This window comes from Oncorhynchus masou, chromosome 17, assembly GCF_036934945.1.
Source record: "Oncorhynchus masou masou isolate Uvic2021 chromosome 17, UVic_Omas_1.1, whole genome shotgun sequence".
NCBI lineage: Eukaryota > Metazoa > Chordata > Actinopteri > Salmoniformes > Salmonidae > Oncorhynchus > Oncorhynchus masou.
The window spans coordinates 2,874,185-2,894,379 of NC_088228.1; the positions used below are offsets into that span (position 1 = coordinate 2,874,185).

The following is a 20,195-nucleotide window of genomic DNA, read 5'->3' on the forward strand; positions in this document are numbered from 1 at the left end:
TACTTGAATTTTGGATGGTAAAAATGGGGTCCCCGTTGAAAAAGTTTGAAAATCATCGGTGGTATAAATGAATGCCTGTCACTGTCTGTACAGATTGTTTTATACAGTGGTGGGCTTCATACAGGTTGAAGTTTGAATGGCTCTGTTTTAAATAAGCTTGTTGTCACTAAACACGTGTGTGTGTGTGTGTGTGTGTTTCCCCTTCATAACCACCTGTAGCTTATGGTAATACAATGTCATTGATGGATCACCTCCTTCCTTCTCTCTGCTCTCTGTCCAGGAGTTCTTTGATCATGCCAAGAAGCTCTGGGATGACGAGGGAGTGAAGGCGTGCTTCGAGAGATCCAACGAGTACCAGCTCATCGACTGTGCACAATAGTAAGTTCTGTCTCCATCACAAAGCATTGTTGGTTTGGCTGGTTGTGGGAGCTCCTAAAGATAAGCTTAGCCATCAGTTGGTTGTGGGAGCTCCTAAAGATGAGCCTAGAATTCAGTTGGTTGTGGGAGCTCCTAAAGATAAGCTTAGCCATCAGTTGGTTGTGGGAGCGCCTAAAGATAAGCCTAGCCATCAGTTGGTTGTGGGAGCGCCTAAAGATAAGCTTAGCCATCAGTTGGTTGTGGGAGCTCCTAAAGATAAGCTTAGCCATCAGTTGGTTGTGGGAGCGCCTAAAGATAAGCCTAGCCATCAGTTGGTTGTGGGAGCGCCTAAAGATAAGCTTAGCCATCAGTTGGTTGTGGGAGCTCCTAAAGATAAGCTTAGCCATCAGTTGGTTGTGGGAGCGCCTAAAGATAAGCCTAGCCATCAGTTGGTTGTGGGAGCGCCTAAAGATAAGCTTAGCCATCATTTGGTTGTGGGAGCTCCTAAAGATGAGCCTAGAATTCAGTTGGTTGTGGGAGCTCCTAAAGATAAGCCTAGAATTCAGTTGGTTCTGGGAGCTCCTAAAGATAAGCCTAGCTTATCAGTTGGTTGTGGGAGCTCCTAAAGATAAGCCTAGCCATCAATTGGTTGTGGGAGCGCCTAAAGATAAGCCTAGCCATCAGTTGGTTGTGGGAGCGCCTAAAGATAAGCCTAGCCATCAGTTGGTTGTGGGAGCGCCTAAAGATAAGCTTAGCCATCAGTTGGTTGTGGGAGCTCCTAAAGATAAGCTTAGCCATCAGTTGGTTGTGGGAGCTCCTAAAGATAAGCTTAGCCATCAGTTGGTTGGGGGAGCGCCTAAAGATAAGCCTAGCCATCAGTTGGTTGTGGGAGCGCCTAAAGATAAGCTTAGCCATCAGTTGGTTGTGGGAGCTCCTAAAGATGAGCCTAGAATTCAGTTGGTTGTGGGAGCTCCTAAAGATAAGCCTAGCTTATCAGTTGGTTGTGGGAGCTCCTAAAGATAAGCCTAGCCATCAATTGGTTGTGGGAGCTCCTAAAGATGAGCCTAGCCATCAATTGGTTGTGGGAGCTCCTAAAGATAAGCCTAGCCATCAGTTGGTTGTGGGAGCGCCTAAAGATAAGCCTAGCCATCAGTTGGTTGTGGGAGCGCCTAAAGATAAGCTTAGCCATCAGTTGGTTGTGGGAGCTCCTAAAGATAAGCTTAGCCATCAGTTGGTTGTGGGAGCGCCTAAAGATAAGCCTAGCCATCAGTTGGTTGTGGGAGCGCCTAAAGATAAGCTTAGCCATCAGTTGGTTGTGGGAGCTCCTAAAGATGAGCCTAGAATTCAGTTGGTTGTGGGAGCTCCTAAAGATAAGCCTAGCTTATCAGTTGGTTGTGGGAGCTCCTAAAGATAAGCCTAGCCATCAGTTGGTTGTGGGAGCTCCTAAAGATAAGCCTAGCCATCAATTGGTTGTGGGAGCTCCGAAAGATGACCGTCTGCATTTGTGATGTGTGGCGCTTGGTGATGTGACGTGGGGATGGGAGTTGGATCTGTGAGTCATGTTACTACAACGGTTAGTCTGCTGTCACTTCTTTAGCTTTGCCTTTACAAGTCTTGTCCGTTCTGGGCAGTGTTGACGGCTTCACAGATTGTAACCATGATGCGAATATCTGATACAGATGCATGTTTCTCTTAAACAGAGCCCTTTGGGACCTGGTCAATAGTAGTGACCTTTATAGTGAATAGGGTTCTGGTCTATAGTAGTGCACTATATAGGGAATAGGGCTCTGGTCTAAAGTAGTGCACTATACAGGGAATAGGGCTCTGATCTAAAGTAGTGCACTATATAGGGAATATGTTGGCATAGGGCTCTGGTCTAAAGTAGTGCACTATGTAGGGAATAGGAAGACATAGGGCTCTGGTCTAAAGTAGTGCACTATATAAGGTGGCTTAGGGCTCTGGTCTAAAGTAGTGCACTATATAGGGAATAGGGTGGCATAGGGCTCTGGTCTAAAGTAGTGCCCTATATAGGGAATAGGGCTCTGGTCTAAAGTAGTGCACTATATAGGGTGGCATAGGGCTCTGGACTAAAGTAGTGCACTATATAGGGAATAGGGCTCTGGTCTAAAGTAGTGCACTATATAGGGTGGCATAGGGCTCTGGTCAAAAGTAGTGCACTATATAGGGAATAGGGCTCTGGTCTAATGTAGTGCACTATATAGGGTGGCATAGGGCTTTAGTCTAAAGTAGTGCACTATATAGGGAATAGGGCTCTGGTCTAAAGTAGTGCACTATATAGGGAATAGGGCTCTGTTCTAAAGTAGTGCACTATATAGGGAATAGGGCTCTGTTCTAAAGTAGTGCACTATATAGGGAATAGGGCTCTGGTCTAAAGTAGTGCACTATATAGGGAATAGGGCTCTGGTCTAAAGTAGTGCACTATATAGGGAATAGGGCTCTGGTCTAAAGTAGTGCACTATATAGGGAATAGGGCTCTGGTTTATAGTAGTGCACTATATAGGGAATAGGGTGTCAAACTAGTCAGTCATATGTGACTTGCTGAGTGTAAAATTGAATAAAACGTGTATGCCTACTTTACGGTCGTGGCAGGATGGAGTTGTACTGTAGGGTTGTACTGTAGGGTTGTACTGTAGGGTCGTACTGTAGGGTCGTACTGTAGGGTCGTACTGTAGGGTCGTACTGTAGGGTCGTACTGTAGGGTTGTACTGTAGGGTTGTACTGTAGGGTTGTACTGTAGGGTTGGGTTGTACTGTAGGGTTGTACTGTAGAGTTGTACTGTAGGGTTATACTGTAGAGTTGTACTGTAGAGTTGTACTGTAGGGTTGTACTGTAGGGTTGTACTGTAGGGTTGTACTGTAGGGTTGTACTGTAGGGTTGGGTTGTACTGTAGGGTTGTACTGTAGAGTTGTACTGTAGGGTTGTACTGTAGGGTTATACTGTAGAGTTGTACTGTAGAGTTGTACTGTAGGGTTGTACTGTAGGGTTATACTGTAGGGTTGTACTGTAGGGTTGGGTTGTACTGTAGAGTTGTACTGTAGAGTTGTACTGTAGGGTTGGGTTGTACTGTAGGGTTGTACTGTAGGGTTGTACTGTAGGGTTGTACTGTAGGGTTGTACTGTAGGGTTGGGTTGTACTGTAGGGTTGTACTGTAGGGTTGTACTGTAGGGTTGTACGGTAGGGTTGTACTGTAGAGTTGTACTGTAGGGTTGGGTTGTACTGTAGGGTTGTACTGTAGGGTTGTACTGTAGAGTTGTACTGTAGGGTTGTACTGTAGGGTTGTACTGTAGGGTTGTACTGTAGAGTTGTACTGTAGGGTTGTACGGTAGGGTTGGGTTGTACTGTAGGGTTGTACTGTAGGGTTGTACTGTAGGGTTGTACTGTAGGGTTGGGTTGTACTGTAGGGTTGTACTGTAGGGTTGTACTGTAGGGTTGTACTGTAGGGTTGGGTTGTACTGTAGGGTTGTACTGTAGGGTTGTACTGTAGGGTTGTACGGTAGGGTTGGGTTGTACTGTAGGGTTGTACTGTAGGGTTGTACTGTAGGGTTGTACGGTAGGGTTGTACTGTAGGGTTGGGTTGTACTGTAGGGTTGTACTGTAGGGTTGTACTGTAGAGTTGTACTGTAGGGTTGTACTGTAGGGTTGTACTGTAGGGTTGTACTGTAGAGTTGTACTGTAGGGTTGTACGGTAGGGTTGTACTGTAGAGTTGTACTGTAGGGTTGGGTTGTACTGTAGGGTTGTACTGTAGGGTTGTACTGTAGGGTTGTACTGTAGAGTTGTACTGTAGGGTTGGGTTGTACTGTAGGGTTGTACTGTAGGGTTGTACTGTAGGGTTGTACTGTAGGGTTGTACTGTAGAGTTGTACTGTTGGGTTGTACTGTAGGGTTGTACTGTAGAGTTGTACTGTAGGGTTATACTGTAGGGTTGTACTGTAGGGTTGTACTGTAGGGTTGTACTGTAGGGTTGGGTTGTACTGTAGGGTTGTACTGTAGAGTTGTACTGTAGGGTTGGGTTGTACTGTAGGGTTGTACTGTAGAGTTGTACTGTAGGGTTGGGTTGTACTGTAGGGTTGTACTGTAGGGTTGTACTGTAGAGTTGTACTGTAGGGTTGGGTTGTACTGTAGGGTTGTACTGTAGAGTTGTACTGTAGGGTTGGGTTGTACTGTAGGGTCGTACTGTAGGGTTGTACTGTAGGGTCGTACTGTAGGGTTGGGTTGTACTGTAGGGTTGTACTGTAGAGTTGTACTGTAGGGTTGTACTGTAGAGTTGTACTGTAGGGTTGGGTTGTACTGTAGGGTTGTACTGTAGGGTTGTACTGTAGGGTCGTACTGTAGGGTTGTACTGTAGGGTCGTACTGTAGGGTTGGGTTGTACTGTAGGGTTGTACTGTAGGGTTGTACTGTAGGGTCGTACTGTAGAGTTGTACTGTAGGGTTGGGTTGTACTGTAGGGTTGTACTGTAGGGTCGTACTGTAGGGTTGTACTGTACTGTAGGGTTGTACTGTAGGGTTGTACTGTAGGGTTGTACTGTAGGGTTGTACTGTAGGGTTGGGTTGTACTGTAGAGTTGTACTGTAGGGTTGTACTGTAGGGTTGTACTGTAGGGTTGTACTGTAGGGTTGGGTTGTACTGTAGAGATGTACTGTAGGGTTGGGTTGTAGGGTTGTACTGTAGAGTTGTACGGTAGGGTTGTACGGTAGGGTTGTACTGTAGGGTTGTACTGTAGAGTTGGGTTGTACTGTAGAGATGTACTGTAGGGTTGGGTTGTACTGTAGAGTTGTACGGTAGGGTTGGGTTGTACTGTAGGGTTGTACTGTAGGGTTGTACTGTAGGGTTGTACTGTAGGGTTGTACTGTAGGGTTGTACTGTAGGGTTGTACGGTAGGGTTGTACTGTAGGGTTGGGTTGTACTGTAGGGTTGTACTGTAGGGTTGTACTGTAGGGTTGTACTGTAGGGTTGTACGGTAGGGTTGTACTGTAGGGTTGGGTTGTACTGTAGGGTTGTACTGTAGGGTTGTACTGTAGGGTTGTACTGTAGGGTTGTACGGTAGGGTTATACTGTAGGGTTATACTGTAGAGTTGTACTGTAGGGTTGTACTGTAGAGTTGTACTGTAGAGTTGTACTGTAGGGTTGTACGGTAGGGTTGTACTGTAGGGTTGTACTGTAGGGTTGTACGGTAGGGTTGTACTGTAGAGTTGTAGGGTTGGGTTTTACTGTAGAGTTGTACTGTAGGGTTGTACTGTAGAGTTGTACTGTAGGGTTGGGTTGTACTGTAGGGTTGTACTGTAGAGTTGTACTGTAGAGTTGTACGGTAGGGTTGTACGGTAGGGTTGTACGGTAGGGTTGTACGGTAGGGTTGTACGGTAGGGTTGTACTGTAGGGTTGTACTGTAGGGTTGTACTGTAGGGTTGTACTGTAGGGTTGGGTTGTACTGTAGGGTTGGGTTGTACTGTAGGGTTGGGTTGTACTGTAGGGTTGGGTCGTACTGTAGGGTCGTACTGTAGGGTTGGGTTGTACTGTAGAGTTGTACTGTAGGGTTGGGTTGTACTGTAGAGTTGTACGGTAGGGTTGTACGGTAGGGTTGTACGGTAGGGTTGTACGGTAGGGTTGTACTGTAAGGTTGTACTGTGGGGTTGTACTGTGGGGTTGTACTGTAGGGTTGGGTTGTACTGTTGGGTTGTACTGTTGGGTTGTACTGTAGGGTTGGGTTGTACTGTAGGGTTGGGTTGTACTGTAGAGTTGGGTTGTACTGTAGGGTCGTGCTGTAGGGTCGTGCTGTAGGGTCGTGCTGTAGGGTCGTGCTGTAGGGTCGTGCTGTACGGTAGGGTTGTACTGTACTGTAGGGTTGTGCTGTAGCATTGTACGGTAGGGTTGGGTTGTTGGGTTGTACTGTAGAGTTGTACGGTAGGGTTGTACTGTAGGTGTAGTAGACCTTACAGTGAAATGCTGAATACAACAGGTGTAGTAGACCTTACAGTGAAATGCTGAATACAACAGGTGTAGGTAGACCTTACAGTGAAATGCTGAATACAACAGGTGTAGGTAGACCTTACAATGAAATGCTGAATACAACAGGTGTAGTAGACCTCAGTGAAATGCTGAATACAACAGGTGTAGTAGACCTACACCTTACAGTGAAATGCTGAATACAACAGGTGTAGTAGACCTTACAGTGAAATGCTGAATACAACAGGTGTAGTAGACCTTAAGGTGAAATGCCGAACACAACCTTAAGGTGAAATGCTGACTTACAAGCCTTTAACCAACAGTGCAGTTTCAAAAAAGTATGGATAAGAAGAAGCAATACAAGTAACAAGTAATTAATTATATACAGGGTGTTACAGTACAGAGTCAATGTGGAGGCTATATACAGGGGGTACCGGTACAGAGTCAATGTGGAGGCTATATACAGGGTGTTACGGTACAGAGTCAATGTGGAGGCTATATACAGGGGGTACCAGTACAGAGTCAATGTGGAGGCTATATACAGGGTGTTACGGTACAGAGTCAATGTGGAGGCTATATACAGGGGGTACCGGTACAGAGTCAATGTGGAGGCTATATGCAGGGGGTACCGGTACAGAGTCAATGTGGAGGCTATATACAGGGGGGTACCGGTACAGAGTCAATGTGGAGGCTATATACAGGGGGTACCGGTACAGAGTCAATGTGGAGGCTATATACAGGGGGTACCGGTACAGAGTCAATGTGGAGGTTATATACAGGGTGTACCGGTACAGAGTCAATGTGGAGGCTATATACAGGGGGTACCAGTACAGAGTCAATGTGGAGACTATATACAGGTGATACCGGTACAGAGTCAATATACAGGGGGTACCGGTACTGAGTCAATGTGGAGGCTATATACAGGATGTTACGGTACAGAGTCAATGTGGAGGGGCACTGGGTTATTTGAGGTAGTATGTACATGAAGGTAGAGTTATTAAAGTGACAATGCATAGATGACAACTGAGAGTAGCAGCGGTGAGAGAGGGGGGGGCAATGTAAATAGTCTGGGTAGCCATTTGATTAGGTGTTCAGGAGTCTTATGGCTTGGGGGTAGAGTCTGTTCAGAAGCCTCTTGGACCTAGACTTGGAGCTCCGGTACCACTTGCCGTGCGGTAGCAGAGAGAACAGTCTATGACTGGGGTGGCTGGAGTCTTTGACCATTTTTAGGGCCTTCCTCTGACACCGCCTGGTATAGAGGTACACAATACACAGTCCATGTCTCGAGGGTTAAAAATCCTTCTTTAACCCGTCATCTACACCGATTTGAAGTGGATTTAACAAGTGACATCAATAAGGGGATCATAGCTTTCACCTGGATTCACCTGGTCAGTCTATGCCATGGAAAGAGCAGGTGTTCTTAATGTTTCGTATACCCAGTGTATATTTAGTCAATAAAAAAGGAAGTGCCATTTAAGATTTAATTTATTGAAGCCGTAATATCCACTGGTTATATTATAACGTGGCATAGCCTTGTTTTGTAAATTTAGTAAATTTCCCTTATTTCCTGAGCCCCTTGTCACGGTCAAGACAACAAAAAATTAAGCATGATGTAATATTACAGAGTTAAAATGGAACAGAATATGTTTTCTAAATTAATAAAATTGCCTGTGTGAAATCACATCCATTGCCTGGAACAGTTATTTAAAGAGCTGAGCGACACACCAAAATCTGTATTTTTCTTCTTATTGTTTTTCTCGATAAACAGATATTCAATTTAGATTATTCTGCCTGATCCTTGTACTTAAAAAAAAAAAAAAAAATATGGATAAACAATTCTACATTGAACACTGTATAGGGATGAATTCTGCCCTGGATGTCGATTTGGTGAGTGACCGAGGCTTAAAGATTCGGATAAAAATACACTCCTTTTTTCAAACAGTTTTTTGCATATTTTCAGTGTGGAACCTGTCTATGTTATTAAGGGGTGTTATAACCTAGGCTAACCAATTCTAAGTGGCACTAGTAGTTTGCAAAGTAGCATAAGCCGAAAATAGACAAAGACAGTTACAATACTGCGGCTCGTTGTTAGAACACGTGGTTTCCTACTTTGATCAACCAGTCCGTTTTGAAATTGTGATAAAACTGTTGTCGTTTGTCACGGAATGTAGCTCTGTGTATATCCGTCAGTTAGATGTGTTTTCTGTAGGCCTGACGAGAGCTTGTGTATCCCATCGGTTAGATGTGTTTTCTGTAGGCCTAACGGGAGCTTGTGTATCCCATCGGTTAGATGTGTTTTCTGTAGGCCTCACGGGAGCTTGTGTATCCCATCGGTTAGATGTGTTTTCTTTAGGCCTAACGGGAGCTTGTGTATCCCATCGGTTAGATGTGTTTTCTGTAGGCCTGACGGGAGCTTGTGTATCCCATCGGTTAGATGTGTTTTCTGTAGGCCTGACGGGAGCTTGTGTATCCCATCGGTTAGATGTGTTTTCTGTAGGCCTGACGGGAGCTTGTGTATCCCATCGGTTAGATGTGTTTTCTGTAGGCCTGACGGGAGCTTGTGTATCCCATCGGTTAGATGTGTTTTCTGTAGGCCTGACGGGAGCTTGTGTATCCCATCGGTTAGATGTGTTTTCTGTAGGCCTGACGGGAGCTTGTGTATCCCATCGGTTAGATGTGTTTTCTTTAGGCCTAACGGGAGCTTGTGTATCCCATCGGTTAGATGTGTTTTCTGTAGGCCTGACGGGAGCTTGTGTATCCCATCGGTTAGATGTGTTTTCTGTAGGCCTGACGGGAGCTTGTGTATCTCATCGGTTAGATGTGTTTTCTGTAGGCCTGACGGGAGCTTGTGTATCCCATCGGTTAGATGTGTTTTCTGTAGGCCTAACGGGAGCTTGTGTATCTCATCGGTTAGATGTGTTTTCTGTAGGCCAAACGGGAGCTTGTGTGGGCAGTCAGTACATATGTGTGGCGCGAAGAACTGTGTGATGTTTAGCTTCTTTTTGTGGTGTCCCACAAGTACACATGGGACACTAGAGTTAAAGCAAATGAACATGGTCTTGAAGACAACAGGTCACATTCAACCTAATAGTGTTGCAGTATTTGAATGTGATCTCTGGTTTGTTCGCATTCCATTCCAGGCTTAAACCCAGTTAAATGCACACACTATATATATATATTTATTTATTATGGTGTGTGCATTTGACTGGGTTTGACCTTGGGTTTCCTGTGTGCCACAAGACAATCTTAGCAGGGGATGGGGCTAGAGCAACGGATGGGGCTAGAGTAGAGTAGGGGATGGGGCTAGAGCAGCGGATGGGATGGGGCTAGAGCAGGGGATGGGATGGGGCTAGAGCAGGGGATGGGGCTAGAGTAAAGTGGCGGTTGGGGCTAGAGTAAGGGATGGGCTGGGTCTAGAGTAAGGGATGGGCTGGGTCTAGAGTAAGGGATGGGCTGGGGCTAGAGCAGGGGATGGGCTGGGGCTAGAGCAGGGGATGGGATGGGGCTAGAGCAGGGGACGGGGCTAGAGCAGGGGATGGGGCTAGATGAGGGGATGGGGCTAGAGCAGGGGATGGGATGGGTCTAGAGCAAGGGATGGGGCTAGAACAGGGGATGGGATGGGGCTAGAGTAAAGTAGGGGTTGGGGCTAGAGTAAGGGATGGGCTGGGGCTAGAGTAAGGGATGGGCTGGGGCTAGACTAAGGGATGGGCTGGGGCTAGAGCAGGGGATGGGATGGGGCTAGATCAGGGGATGGGCTGGGGCTAGATCAGGGGATGGGCTGGGGCTAGATCAGGGGATGGGCTGGGGCTAGATCAGGGGATGGGCTGGGGCTAGATCAGGGGATGGGCTGGGGCTAGATCAGGGGATGGGCTGGGGCTAGAGCAGGGGATGGGCTGGGGCTAGAGCAGGGGATGGGCTGGGGCTAGAGCTAGAGCAGGGGATGGGCTGGGGCTAGAGCTAGAGCAGGGGATGGGCTGGGGCTAGAGCAGGGGATGGGCTGGGGCTAGAGCAGGGGATGGGATGGGGCTAGAGCAGGGGATGGGGCTAGATCAGGGGATGGGATGGGGCTAGAGTAAGGGATGGGCTGGGGCTAGAGTAAGGGATGGGCTGGGGCTAGAGTGAGGGATGGGCCGTGGCTAGACTAAAGTAGGGGATGGGGCAAGAGCAGGGGATGGGCTGGGGCTAGAGTAGGGGATGGGGTGGGGCTAGAATAGGGGATGGTCTAGACTAGGGGATGGGCTGGGGCTAGAGTAGGGGATGGGGCTGGGGCTAGACTAGGGGATGGGGCTGGGGCTAGAGTAGGGGATGGAGCTGGGGCTAGAGTAGGCGATGGGCTGGGGCTAGAGTAGGCGATGGGCTGGGGCTAGAGTAGGCGATGGGCTGGGGCTAGGCTGGGGCTAGAGTAAAGTAGGGAATGGGGCTAGAGTAGGGGATGGGCTGGGGCTAGAGTAGGGGATGGGCTGGGGCTAGAGTAGGCGATTGGCTGTGGCTAGAGTAGGCGATGGGCTGGGGCTAGAGTAGGGGATGGGCTGGGGCTAGAGTAGGGGATGGGGCTGGGGCTAGACTAGGGGATGGGGCTGGGGCTAGAGTAGGGGATGGAGCTGGGGCTAGAGTAGGCGATGGGCTGGGGCTAGAGTAGGCGATGGGCTGGGGCTAGAGTAGGCGATGGGCTGGGGCTAGGCTGGGGCTAGAGTAAAGTAGGGAATGGGGCTAGAGTAGGGGATGGGCTGGGGCTAGAGTAGGGGATGGGCTGGGGCTAGAGTAGGCGATTGGCTGGGGCTAGAGTAGGCGATGGGCTGGGGCTAGAGTAGGGGATGGGCTGGGGCTAGAGTAGGGGATGGGCTGGGGCTAGAGTAGGGGATGGGCTGGGGCTAGATTAGGGGATGGGCTGGGGCTAGAGTAGGGGATGGGCTGGGGCTAGAGTAAAGTAGGGGATGGGCTGGGGCTAGAGTAAAGTAGGGGTGGGGCTGGGGCTAGAGTAAAGTAGGGGATGGGCTGGGGCTAGAGTAAAGTAGGGGATGGGCTGGGGCTAGAGTAAAGTAGGGGTGGGGCTGGGGCTAGAGTAAAGTAGGGGATGGGCTGGGGCTAGAGTAAAGTAGGGGATGGGCTGGGGCTAGAGTAAAGTAGGGGATGGGCTGGGGCTAGAGTAAAGTAGGGGATGGGCTGGGTCTATAGTAAAGTAGGGGATGGGCTGGGGCTAGAGTAAAGTAGGGGATGGGCTGGGGCTAGAGTAAAGTAGGGGATGGGCTGGGGCTATAGTAAAGTAGGGGATGGGCTGGGGCTAGAGTAAAGTAGGGGATGGGCTGGGGCTAGAGTAAAGTAGGGGATGGGCTGGGGCTAGAGTAAAGTAGGGGATGGGCTGGGGCTAGAGTAAAGTAGGGGATGGGCTGGGGCTAGAGTAAAGTAGGGGATGGGCTGGGGCTATAGTAAAGTAGGGGATGGGCTGGGGCTAGAACAGGGGATGGGATGGGGCTAGAGCAGGGGATGGGATGGGGTGGTGGTAGGGCTGTGTCTGGTGATATCTCTGGTGATGGGGTGGTGTGGTCACGGGACTCCGTCAGCCGCCTGGAGCAGGGAAGCTTAAGAATGGTGCCTATTGTAAGACATGCAGGCAGGCCGTCCATCTCCCTGTTCCCTTCTCTAGCCCATTCCCAGTTTTCCTAGCCTGTACTCTCTTCTTCTAGCTAGCCTGCTCTCCTAGCTAGCCTGTACTCTCTTCTCCGAGCTAGCCTGCTCTCTTCTTCTAGCTAGCCTGCTCTCTTCTTCTAGCTAGCCTGCTCTCTCTTCTTCTAGCTAGCCTGCACTCTCTTCTTCTAGCTAGCCTGCTCTCTTCTCCTAGCTAGCCTGTACTCTCTTCTCCTAGCTAGCCTGCTCTCTCTTCTCCTAGCTAGCCTGCACTCTCTTCTCCTAGCTAGCCTGTACTCTCTTCTCCTAGCTAGCCTGTACTCTCTTCTCCTAGCTAGCCTGTACTCTCTTCTCCTAGCTAGCCTGTACTCTCCTCTCCTAGCTAGCCTGTACTCTCTTCTCCTAGCTAGCCTGTACTCTCTTCTCCTAGCTAGCCTGTACTCTCTTCTCCTAGCTAGCCTGTACTCTCTTCTCCTAGCTAGCCCGTACTCTCTTCTTCTAGCTAGCCTGCTCTCTCTTCTTCTAGCTAGCCTGCTCTCTCTTCTTCTAGCTAGCCTGCTCTCTCTTCTCCTAGCTAGCCTGCTCTCTCTTCTCCTAGCTAGCCTGTACTCTCTTCTCCTAGCTAGCCTGTACTCTCTTCTCCTAGATAGCCTGTACTCTCTTCTCCTAGCTAGCCTGTACTCTCTTCTCCTAGCTAGCCTGTACTCTCTTCTCCTAGCTAGCCTGTACTCTCTACTCCTAGCTAGCCTGTACTCTCTACTCCTAGCTAGCCTGTACTCTCTTCTCCTAGCTAGCCTGTACTCTCCTCTCCTAGCTAGCCTGCTCTCTCTTCTCCTAGCTAGCCTGTACTCTCTTCTCCTAGCTAGCCTGTACTCTCTTCTCCTAGCTAGCCTGTACTCTCTTCTCCTAGCTAGCCTGTACTCTCTTCTCCTAGCTAGCCGGTACTCTCCTCTCCTAGCTAGCCTGTACTCTCTTCTCCTAGCTAGCCTGTACTCTCTTCTCCTAGCTAGCCTGTACTCTCTTCTCCTAGCTAGCCTGTACTCTCTTCTCCTAGCTAGCCGGTACTCTCCTCTCCTAGCTAGCCTGTACTCTCTTCTCCTAGCTAGCCTGTACTCTCTTCTCCTAGCTAGCCTGTACTCTCTTCTCCTAGCTAGCCTGTACTCTCTTCTCCTAGCTAGCCTGTACTCTCTTCTCCTAGCTAGCCCGTACTCTCTTCTTCTAGCTAGCCCGCTCTCTCTTCTTCTAGCTAGCCTGCTCTCTCTTCTTCTAGCTAGCCTGCTCTCTCTTCTCCTAGCTAGCCTGCTCTCTCTTCTCCTAGCTAGCCTGTACTCTCTTCTCCTAGATAGCCTGTACTCTCTTCTCCTAGCTGGCCTGTACTCTCTACTCCTAGCTGGCCTGTACTCTCTTCTCCTAGCTGGCCTGTACTCTCTTCTCCTAGTTGGCCTGTACTCTCTTCTCCTAGCTGGCCTGTACTCTCTTCTCCTAGCTGGCCTGTACTCTCTTCTCCTAGCAGGCCTGTACTCTCTTCTCCTGGCTGGCCTGTACTCTCTTCTCCTGGCTGGCCTGTACTCTCTTCTCCTAGCTGGCCTGTACTCTCTTCTCCTAGCTGGCCTGTACTCTCTACTCCTAGCTAGCCTGTACTCTCTACTCCTAGCTAGCCTGCACTCTCTTCTCCTAGCTAGCCTGCTCTCTCTTCTCCTAGCTAGCCTGTACTCTCTTCTCCTAGCTAGCCTGCTCTCTCTTCTCCTAGCTAGCCTGCTCTCTCTTCTCCTAGCTAGCCTGTACTCTCCTCTCCTAGCTAGCCTGTGTGTGTGTAATATATATATATATATATATATTTGATTTTTCTTTTTTTTTTGTTTATTCGTCGTTAGTCAGCACTTCCTCACACATTTTTCTGGGTGTGCGCCAGCTCATGTTTTTTTCAAGCTAAAGAAATTAGCTCATAGCCTATTGGTCAATGCAGTAGTAGGCTTTTCACTTCCATTGCTCTTTCACACTGAGGATTGGTGATTTATAGAGGGGGAGGTTGTTGGAAAGAGTTTTCAAATGGCTTACTGTATGGAACTATATAGTTATAAAATATTATCATTTGCGATGGATTCGTGCTCCCTCAACATTATCAGACAGAAACCAGGCAGACACATATGAAGCACTGTAAACAAAAGACAATAAAAACAAAAATGGACATCTCGTAAATAATGGTTATGAAATTAACAAAAACCTGTTTCTCCCGTGTAGCAGGTTGTGAACTCTGCAAACAACTTTTCCGTTCCGAGAATGAGAACGATAAATGACTCTAAGTAACACACTCATGAACCAAAATTAATGTTACCAAATGACTGTACATTTACTACTGGTGGCAAATATAATGGGGAATAAATCAAACGGAGGGCAAACAATTCACACAATGAAACAATGGATGCACAAGAATTGGCGTGAGACAGCTGAGCCAGTCTGGAGAGAGAGACTGGTCTATATCTTGACCACACACCCCTGCCCTGCTGAGCCAGTCTGGAGAGAGACTGGGCTATATCTTCACCACACACCCCTGCCCTGCTGAGCCAGTCTGGAGAGAGAGACTGGTCTATATCTTGACCACACACCCCTGCCCTGCTGAGCCAGTCTGGAGAGAGAGACTGGTCTATATCTTCACCACACACCCCTGCCCTGCTGAGCCAGTCTGGAGAGAGACTGGTCTATATCTTCACCACACACCCCTGCCCTGCTGAGCCAGTCTGGAGAGAGACTGGTCTATATCTTCACCACACACCCCTGCCATGCTGAGCCAGTCTGGAGAGAGAGACTGGTCTATATCTTCACCACACACCCCTGCCCTGCTGAGCCAGTCTGGAGAGAGACTGGGCTATATCTTGACCACACACCCCTGCCCTGCTGAGCCAGTCTGGAGAGAGAGACTGGTCTATATCTTCACCACACACCCCTGCCATGCTGAGCCAGTCTGGAGAGAGAGACTGGTCTATATCTTCACCACACACCCCTGCCCTGCTGAGCCAGTCTGGAGAGAGACTGGGCTATATCTTCACCACACACCCCTGCCCTGCTGAGCCAGTCTGGAGAGAGAGACTGGTCTATATCTTCACCACACACCCCTGCCATGCTGAGCCAGTCTGGAGAGAGAGACTGGTCTATATCTTCACCACACACCCCTGCCCTGCTGAGCCAGTCTGGAGAGAGACTGGGCTATATCTTCACCACACACCCCTGCCCTGCTGAGCCAGTCTGGAGAGAGAGACTGGTCTATATCTTCACCACACACCCCTGCCCTGCTGAGCCAGTCTGGAGAGAGAGACTGGTCTATATCTTCACCCTTTCCTTTCTTCCTGTCTCTACATTTTAAATGATATTCAAGACACATTATCTTCACATGAGGTGTTTTTCACTGACAGCTGGAACTCAATAAGCAATAGCAGATGTTCTCTAACAGCTGTTCTCCTCTATACCAGACCCAGTGGATGTTCTCTATACCAGACCCAGTGGATGTTATTCTCTATACCAGACCCAGTGGATGTTCTCTATACCAGACCCAGTGGATGTTCTCTATACCAGACCCAGTGGATGTCCTCTATACCAGACCCAGTGGATGTTCTCTATACCAGACCCAGTGGATGTCCTCTATACCAGACCCAGTGGATGTCCTCTATACCAGACCCAGTGGATGTCCTCTATACCAGACCCAGTGGATGTTGTCCTCTATACCAGACCCAGTGGATGTTGTCCTCTATACCAGACCCAGTGGATGTTGTCCTCTATACCAGACCCAGTGGATGTTGTCCTCTATACCAGACCCAGTGGATGTTCTCCTCTATACCAGACCCAGTGGATGTTGTCCTCTATACCAGACCCAGTGGATGTTGTCCTCTATACCAGACCCAGTGGATGTTGTCCTCTATACCAGACCCAGTGGATGTTCTCCATACCAGACCCAGTGGATGTTCTCCTCTATACCAGACCCAGTGGATGTTCTCCTCTATACCAGACCCAGTGGATGTTCTCCTCTATACCAGACCCAGTGGATGTTGTCCTCTATACCAGACCCAGTGGATGTTCTCCTCTATACCAGACCCAGTGGATGTTGTCCTCTATACCAGACCCAGTGGATGTTGTCCTCTATACCAGACCCAGTGGATGTTCTCCTCTATACCAGACCCAGTGGATGTTCTCCTCTATACCAGACCCAGTGGATGTTGTCCTCTATACCAGACCCAGTGGATGTTCTCCTCTATACCAGACCCAGTGGATGTTCTCCTCTATACCAGACCCAGTGGATGTTGTCCTCTATACCAGACCCAGCGGATGTTGTCCTCTATACCAGACCCAGTGGATGTTATTCTCTATACCAGACCCAGTGGATGTTCTCTATACCAGACCCAGTGGATGTTATTCTCTATACCAGACCCAGTGGATGTTGTTCTCTATACCAGACCCAGTGGATGTTGTTCTCTATACCAGACCCAGTGGATGTTGTTCTCTATACCAGACCCAGTGGATGTTATTCTCTATACCAGACCCAGTGGATGTTATTCTCTATACCAGACCCAGTGGATGTTCTCTATACCAGACCCAGTGGATGTTGTCCTCTATACCAGACCCAGTGGATGTTGTCCTCTATACCAGACCCAGTGGATGTTATTCTCTATACCAGACCCAGTGGATGTTGTCCTCTATACCAGACCCAGTGGATGTTGTCCTCTATACCAGACCCAGTGGATGTTGTCCTCTATACCAGACCCAGTGGATGTTATTCTCTATACCAGACCCAGTGGATGTTGTCCTCTATACCAGACCCAGTGGATGTTATTCTCTATACCAGACCCAGTGGATGTTGTTCTCTATACCAGACCCAGTGGATGTTATTCTCTATACCAGACCCAGTGGATGTTATTCTCTATACCAGACCCAGTGGATGTTGTCCTCTATACCAGACCCAGTGGATGTTCTCCTCTATACCAGACCCAGTGGATGTTGTCCTCTATACCAGACCCAGTGGATGTTCTCTATACCAGACCCAGTGGATGTTGTCCTCTATACCAGACCCAGTGGATGTTGTCCTCTATACCAGACCCAGTGGATGTTCTCTATACCAGACCCAGTGGATGTTCTCTATACCAGACCCAGTGGATGTTCTCTATACCAGACCCAGTGGATGTTCTCTATACCAGACCCAGTGGATGTTGTTCTCTATACCAGACCCAGTGGATGTTCTCCTCTATACCAGACCCAGTGGATGTTGTCCTCTATACCAGACCTAGTGGATGTTCTCTATACCAGACCCAGTGGATGTTCTCTATACCAGACCCAGTGGATGTTCTCTATACCAGACCCAGTGGATGTTCTCTATACCAGACCCAGTGGATGTTCTCTATACCAGACCCAGTGGATGTTGTTCTCTATACCAGACCTAGTGGATGTTCTCTATACCAGACCCAGTGGATGTTGTCCTCTATACCAGACCCAGTGGATGTTATTCTCTATACCAGACCCAGTGGATGTTGTCCTCTATACCAGACCCAGTGGATGTTGTCCTCTATACCAGACCCAGTGGATGTTGTCCTCTATACCAGACCCAGTGGATGTTATTCTCTATACCAGACCCAGTGGATGTTATTCTCTATACCAGACCCAGTGGATGTTCTCTATACCAGACCCAGTGGATGTTGTCCTCTATACCAGACCCAGTGGATGTTGTCCTCTATACCAGACCCAGTGGATGTTATTCTCTATACCAGACCCAGTGGATGTTGTCCTCTATACCAGACCCAGTGGATGTTGTCCTCTATACCAGACCCAGTGGATGTTGTCCTCTATACCAGACCCAGTGGATGTTATTCTCTATACCAGACCCAGTGGATGTTGTCCTCTATACCAGACCCAGTGGATGTTATTCTCTATACCAGACCCAGTGGATGTTGTTCTCTATACCAGACCCAGTGGATGTTATTCTCTATACCAGACCCAGTGGATGTTATTCTCTATACCAGACCCAGTGGATGTTGTCCTCTATACCAGACCCAGTGGATGTTCTCCTCTATACCAGACCCAGTGGATGTTGTCCTCTATACCAGACCCAGTGGATGTTCTCCATACCAGACCCAGTGGATGTTGTCCTCTATACCAGACCCAGTGGATGTTGTCCTCTATACCAGACCCAGTGGAAGTTCTCTATACCAGACCCAGTGGATGTTCTCTATACCAGACCCAGTGGATGTTCTCTATACCAGACCCAGTGGATGTTCTCTATACCAGACCCAGTGGATGTTCTCTATACCAGACCCAGTGGATGTTGTTCTCTATACCAGACCCAGTGGATGTTCTCCTCTATACCAGACCCAGTGGATGTTGTCCTCTATACCAGACCTAGTGGATGTTCTCTATACCAGACCCAGTGGATGTTCTCTATACCAGACCCAGTGGATGTTCTCTATACCAGACCCAGTGGATGTTGTTCTCTATACCAGACCTAGTGGATGTTCTCTATACCAGACCTAGTGGATGTTCTCTATACCAGACCCAGTGGATGTTGTCCTCTATACCAGACCCAGTGGATGTTATTCTCTATACCAGACCCAGTGGATGTTGTCCTCTATACCAGACCCAGTGGATGTTGTCCTCTATACCAGACCCAGTGGATGTTGTCCTCTATACCAGACCCAGTGGATGTTGTCCTCTATACCAGACCCAGTGGATGTTGTCCTCTATACCAGACCCAGTGGATGTTGTCCTCTATACCAGACCCAGTGGATGTTCTCCTCTATACCAGACCCAGTGGATGTTCTCCTCTATACCAGACCCAGTGGATGTTATTCTCTATACCAGACCCAGTGGATGTTGTCCTCTATACCAGACCCAGTGGATGTTGTTCTCCATACCAGACCCAGTGGATGTTCTCCTCTATACCAGACCCAGTGGATGTTCTCCTCTATACCAGACCCAGTGGATGTTCTCCTCTATACCAGACCCAGTGGATGTTCTCCTCTATACCAGACCCAGTGGATGTTGTCCTCTATACCAGACCCAGTGGATGTTGTCCTCTATACCAGACCCAGTGGATGTTGTCCTCTATACCAGACCCAGTGGATGTTGTCCTCTATACCAGACCCAGTGGATGTTGTCCTCTATACCAGACCCAGTGGATGTTGTCCTCTATACCAGACCCAGTGGATGTTATTCTCTATACCAGACCCAGTGGATGTTATTCTCTATACCAGACCCAGTGGATGTTCTCCTCTATACCAGACCCAGTGGATGTTATTCTCTATACCAGACCCAGTGGATGTTCTCTATACCAGACCCAGTGGATGTTCTCTATACCAGCCTCTTGTCAAAAGTTGCTTTTGAAGAAAAACCCTATGATGTTGGCATAATTACTTGTGTAATTAAATTGTATATTAATTCCTGAATGTTTATGTCAGAGACAACATCAAAATAGGTAAACATCAAAATAGGTAAAAAAAAAATAGGTGGAATATGTGTATTAATCTGTCGGAGGGTTAGAATCATGTCAGAACACAGACGGATGGAGACACAGAATGGGGAGAGAGGGTGATGGGTGATGAAACACACAGGTGCCCCCTACCCCCCCAGCCCTGTTTATTGTCATAGCATCAATACCTGCTGCTGGAGGACACGGTGGCGCTGTAGATTCCCAGCGTAGCATATCGGTTGTCTGTCTGTATCGCCCTCCTCTCCCCCCTCCTTCATGAGCTGGGCAGCCAGGGCGGGCTGAGGCTGGGCAGCCAGGGCGGGCTGAGGCTGGGGAGCCGGGGCGGGCTGAGGCTGGGGAGCCAGGGCGGGTTGAGGCTGGGGAGCCAGGGCGGGTTGAGGCTGGGGAGCCAGGGCGGGCTGAGGCTGGGGAGCCGGGGCGGGTTGAGGCTGGGGAGCCGGGGCGGGCTGAGGCTGGGGAGCCGGGCGGGCTGAGGAGGCTGGGGAGCCGGCGGGCGGGCTGAGGCTGGGGAGCCGGGGCGGGCTGAGGCTGGGGAGCCGGGCGGGCTGAGGCTGGGGAGCCGGGGCGGGCTGAGGCTGGGGAGCCGGGCGGGCTGTGGCTGGGGAGCCGGGGCGGGCTGAGGCTGGGGAGCCGGGGCGGGCTGAGGCTGGGGAGCCGGGCGGGCTGAGGCTGGGGAGCCGGGGCGGGCTGAGGCTGGGGAGCCGGGGCGGGCTGGGGAGCCGGGGCGGGCTGGGGAGCCGGGGCGGGCTGAGGGGGAGCCGGGGCGGGCTGAGGCTGGGGAGCCGG

At 49.4% G+C, this 20,195-nt stretch overlaps 1 protein-coding gene across 2 annotated transcripts in view; it reads left to right on the forward strand.

Annotated features, from left to right (window-relative positions):
• The window catches only part of LOC135558323 (guanine nucleotide-binding protein G(olf) subunit alpha), a 173,231-nt gene that overhangs the window by 99,849 nt on the left and 53,187 nt on the right, over positions 1 to 20,195 (forward strand). For both annotated transcript variants that reach the window (XM_064992062.1, XM_064992063.1), the window contains exon 5: positions 281 to 378. In XM_064992062.1, coding sequence (XP_064848134.1) covers positions 281 to 378 — 98 coding nt within the window. The remainder of the gene's footprint in view (positions 1 to 280; positions 379 to 20,195) is intronic.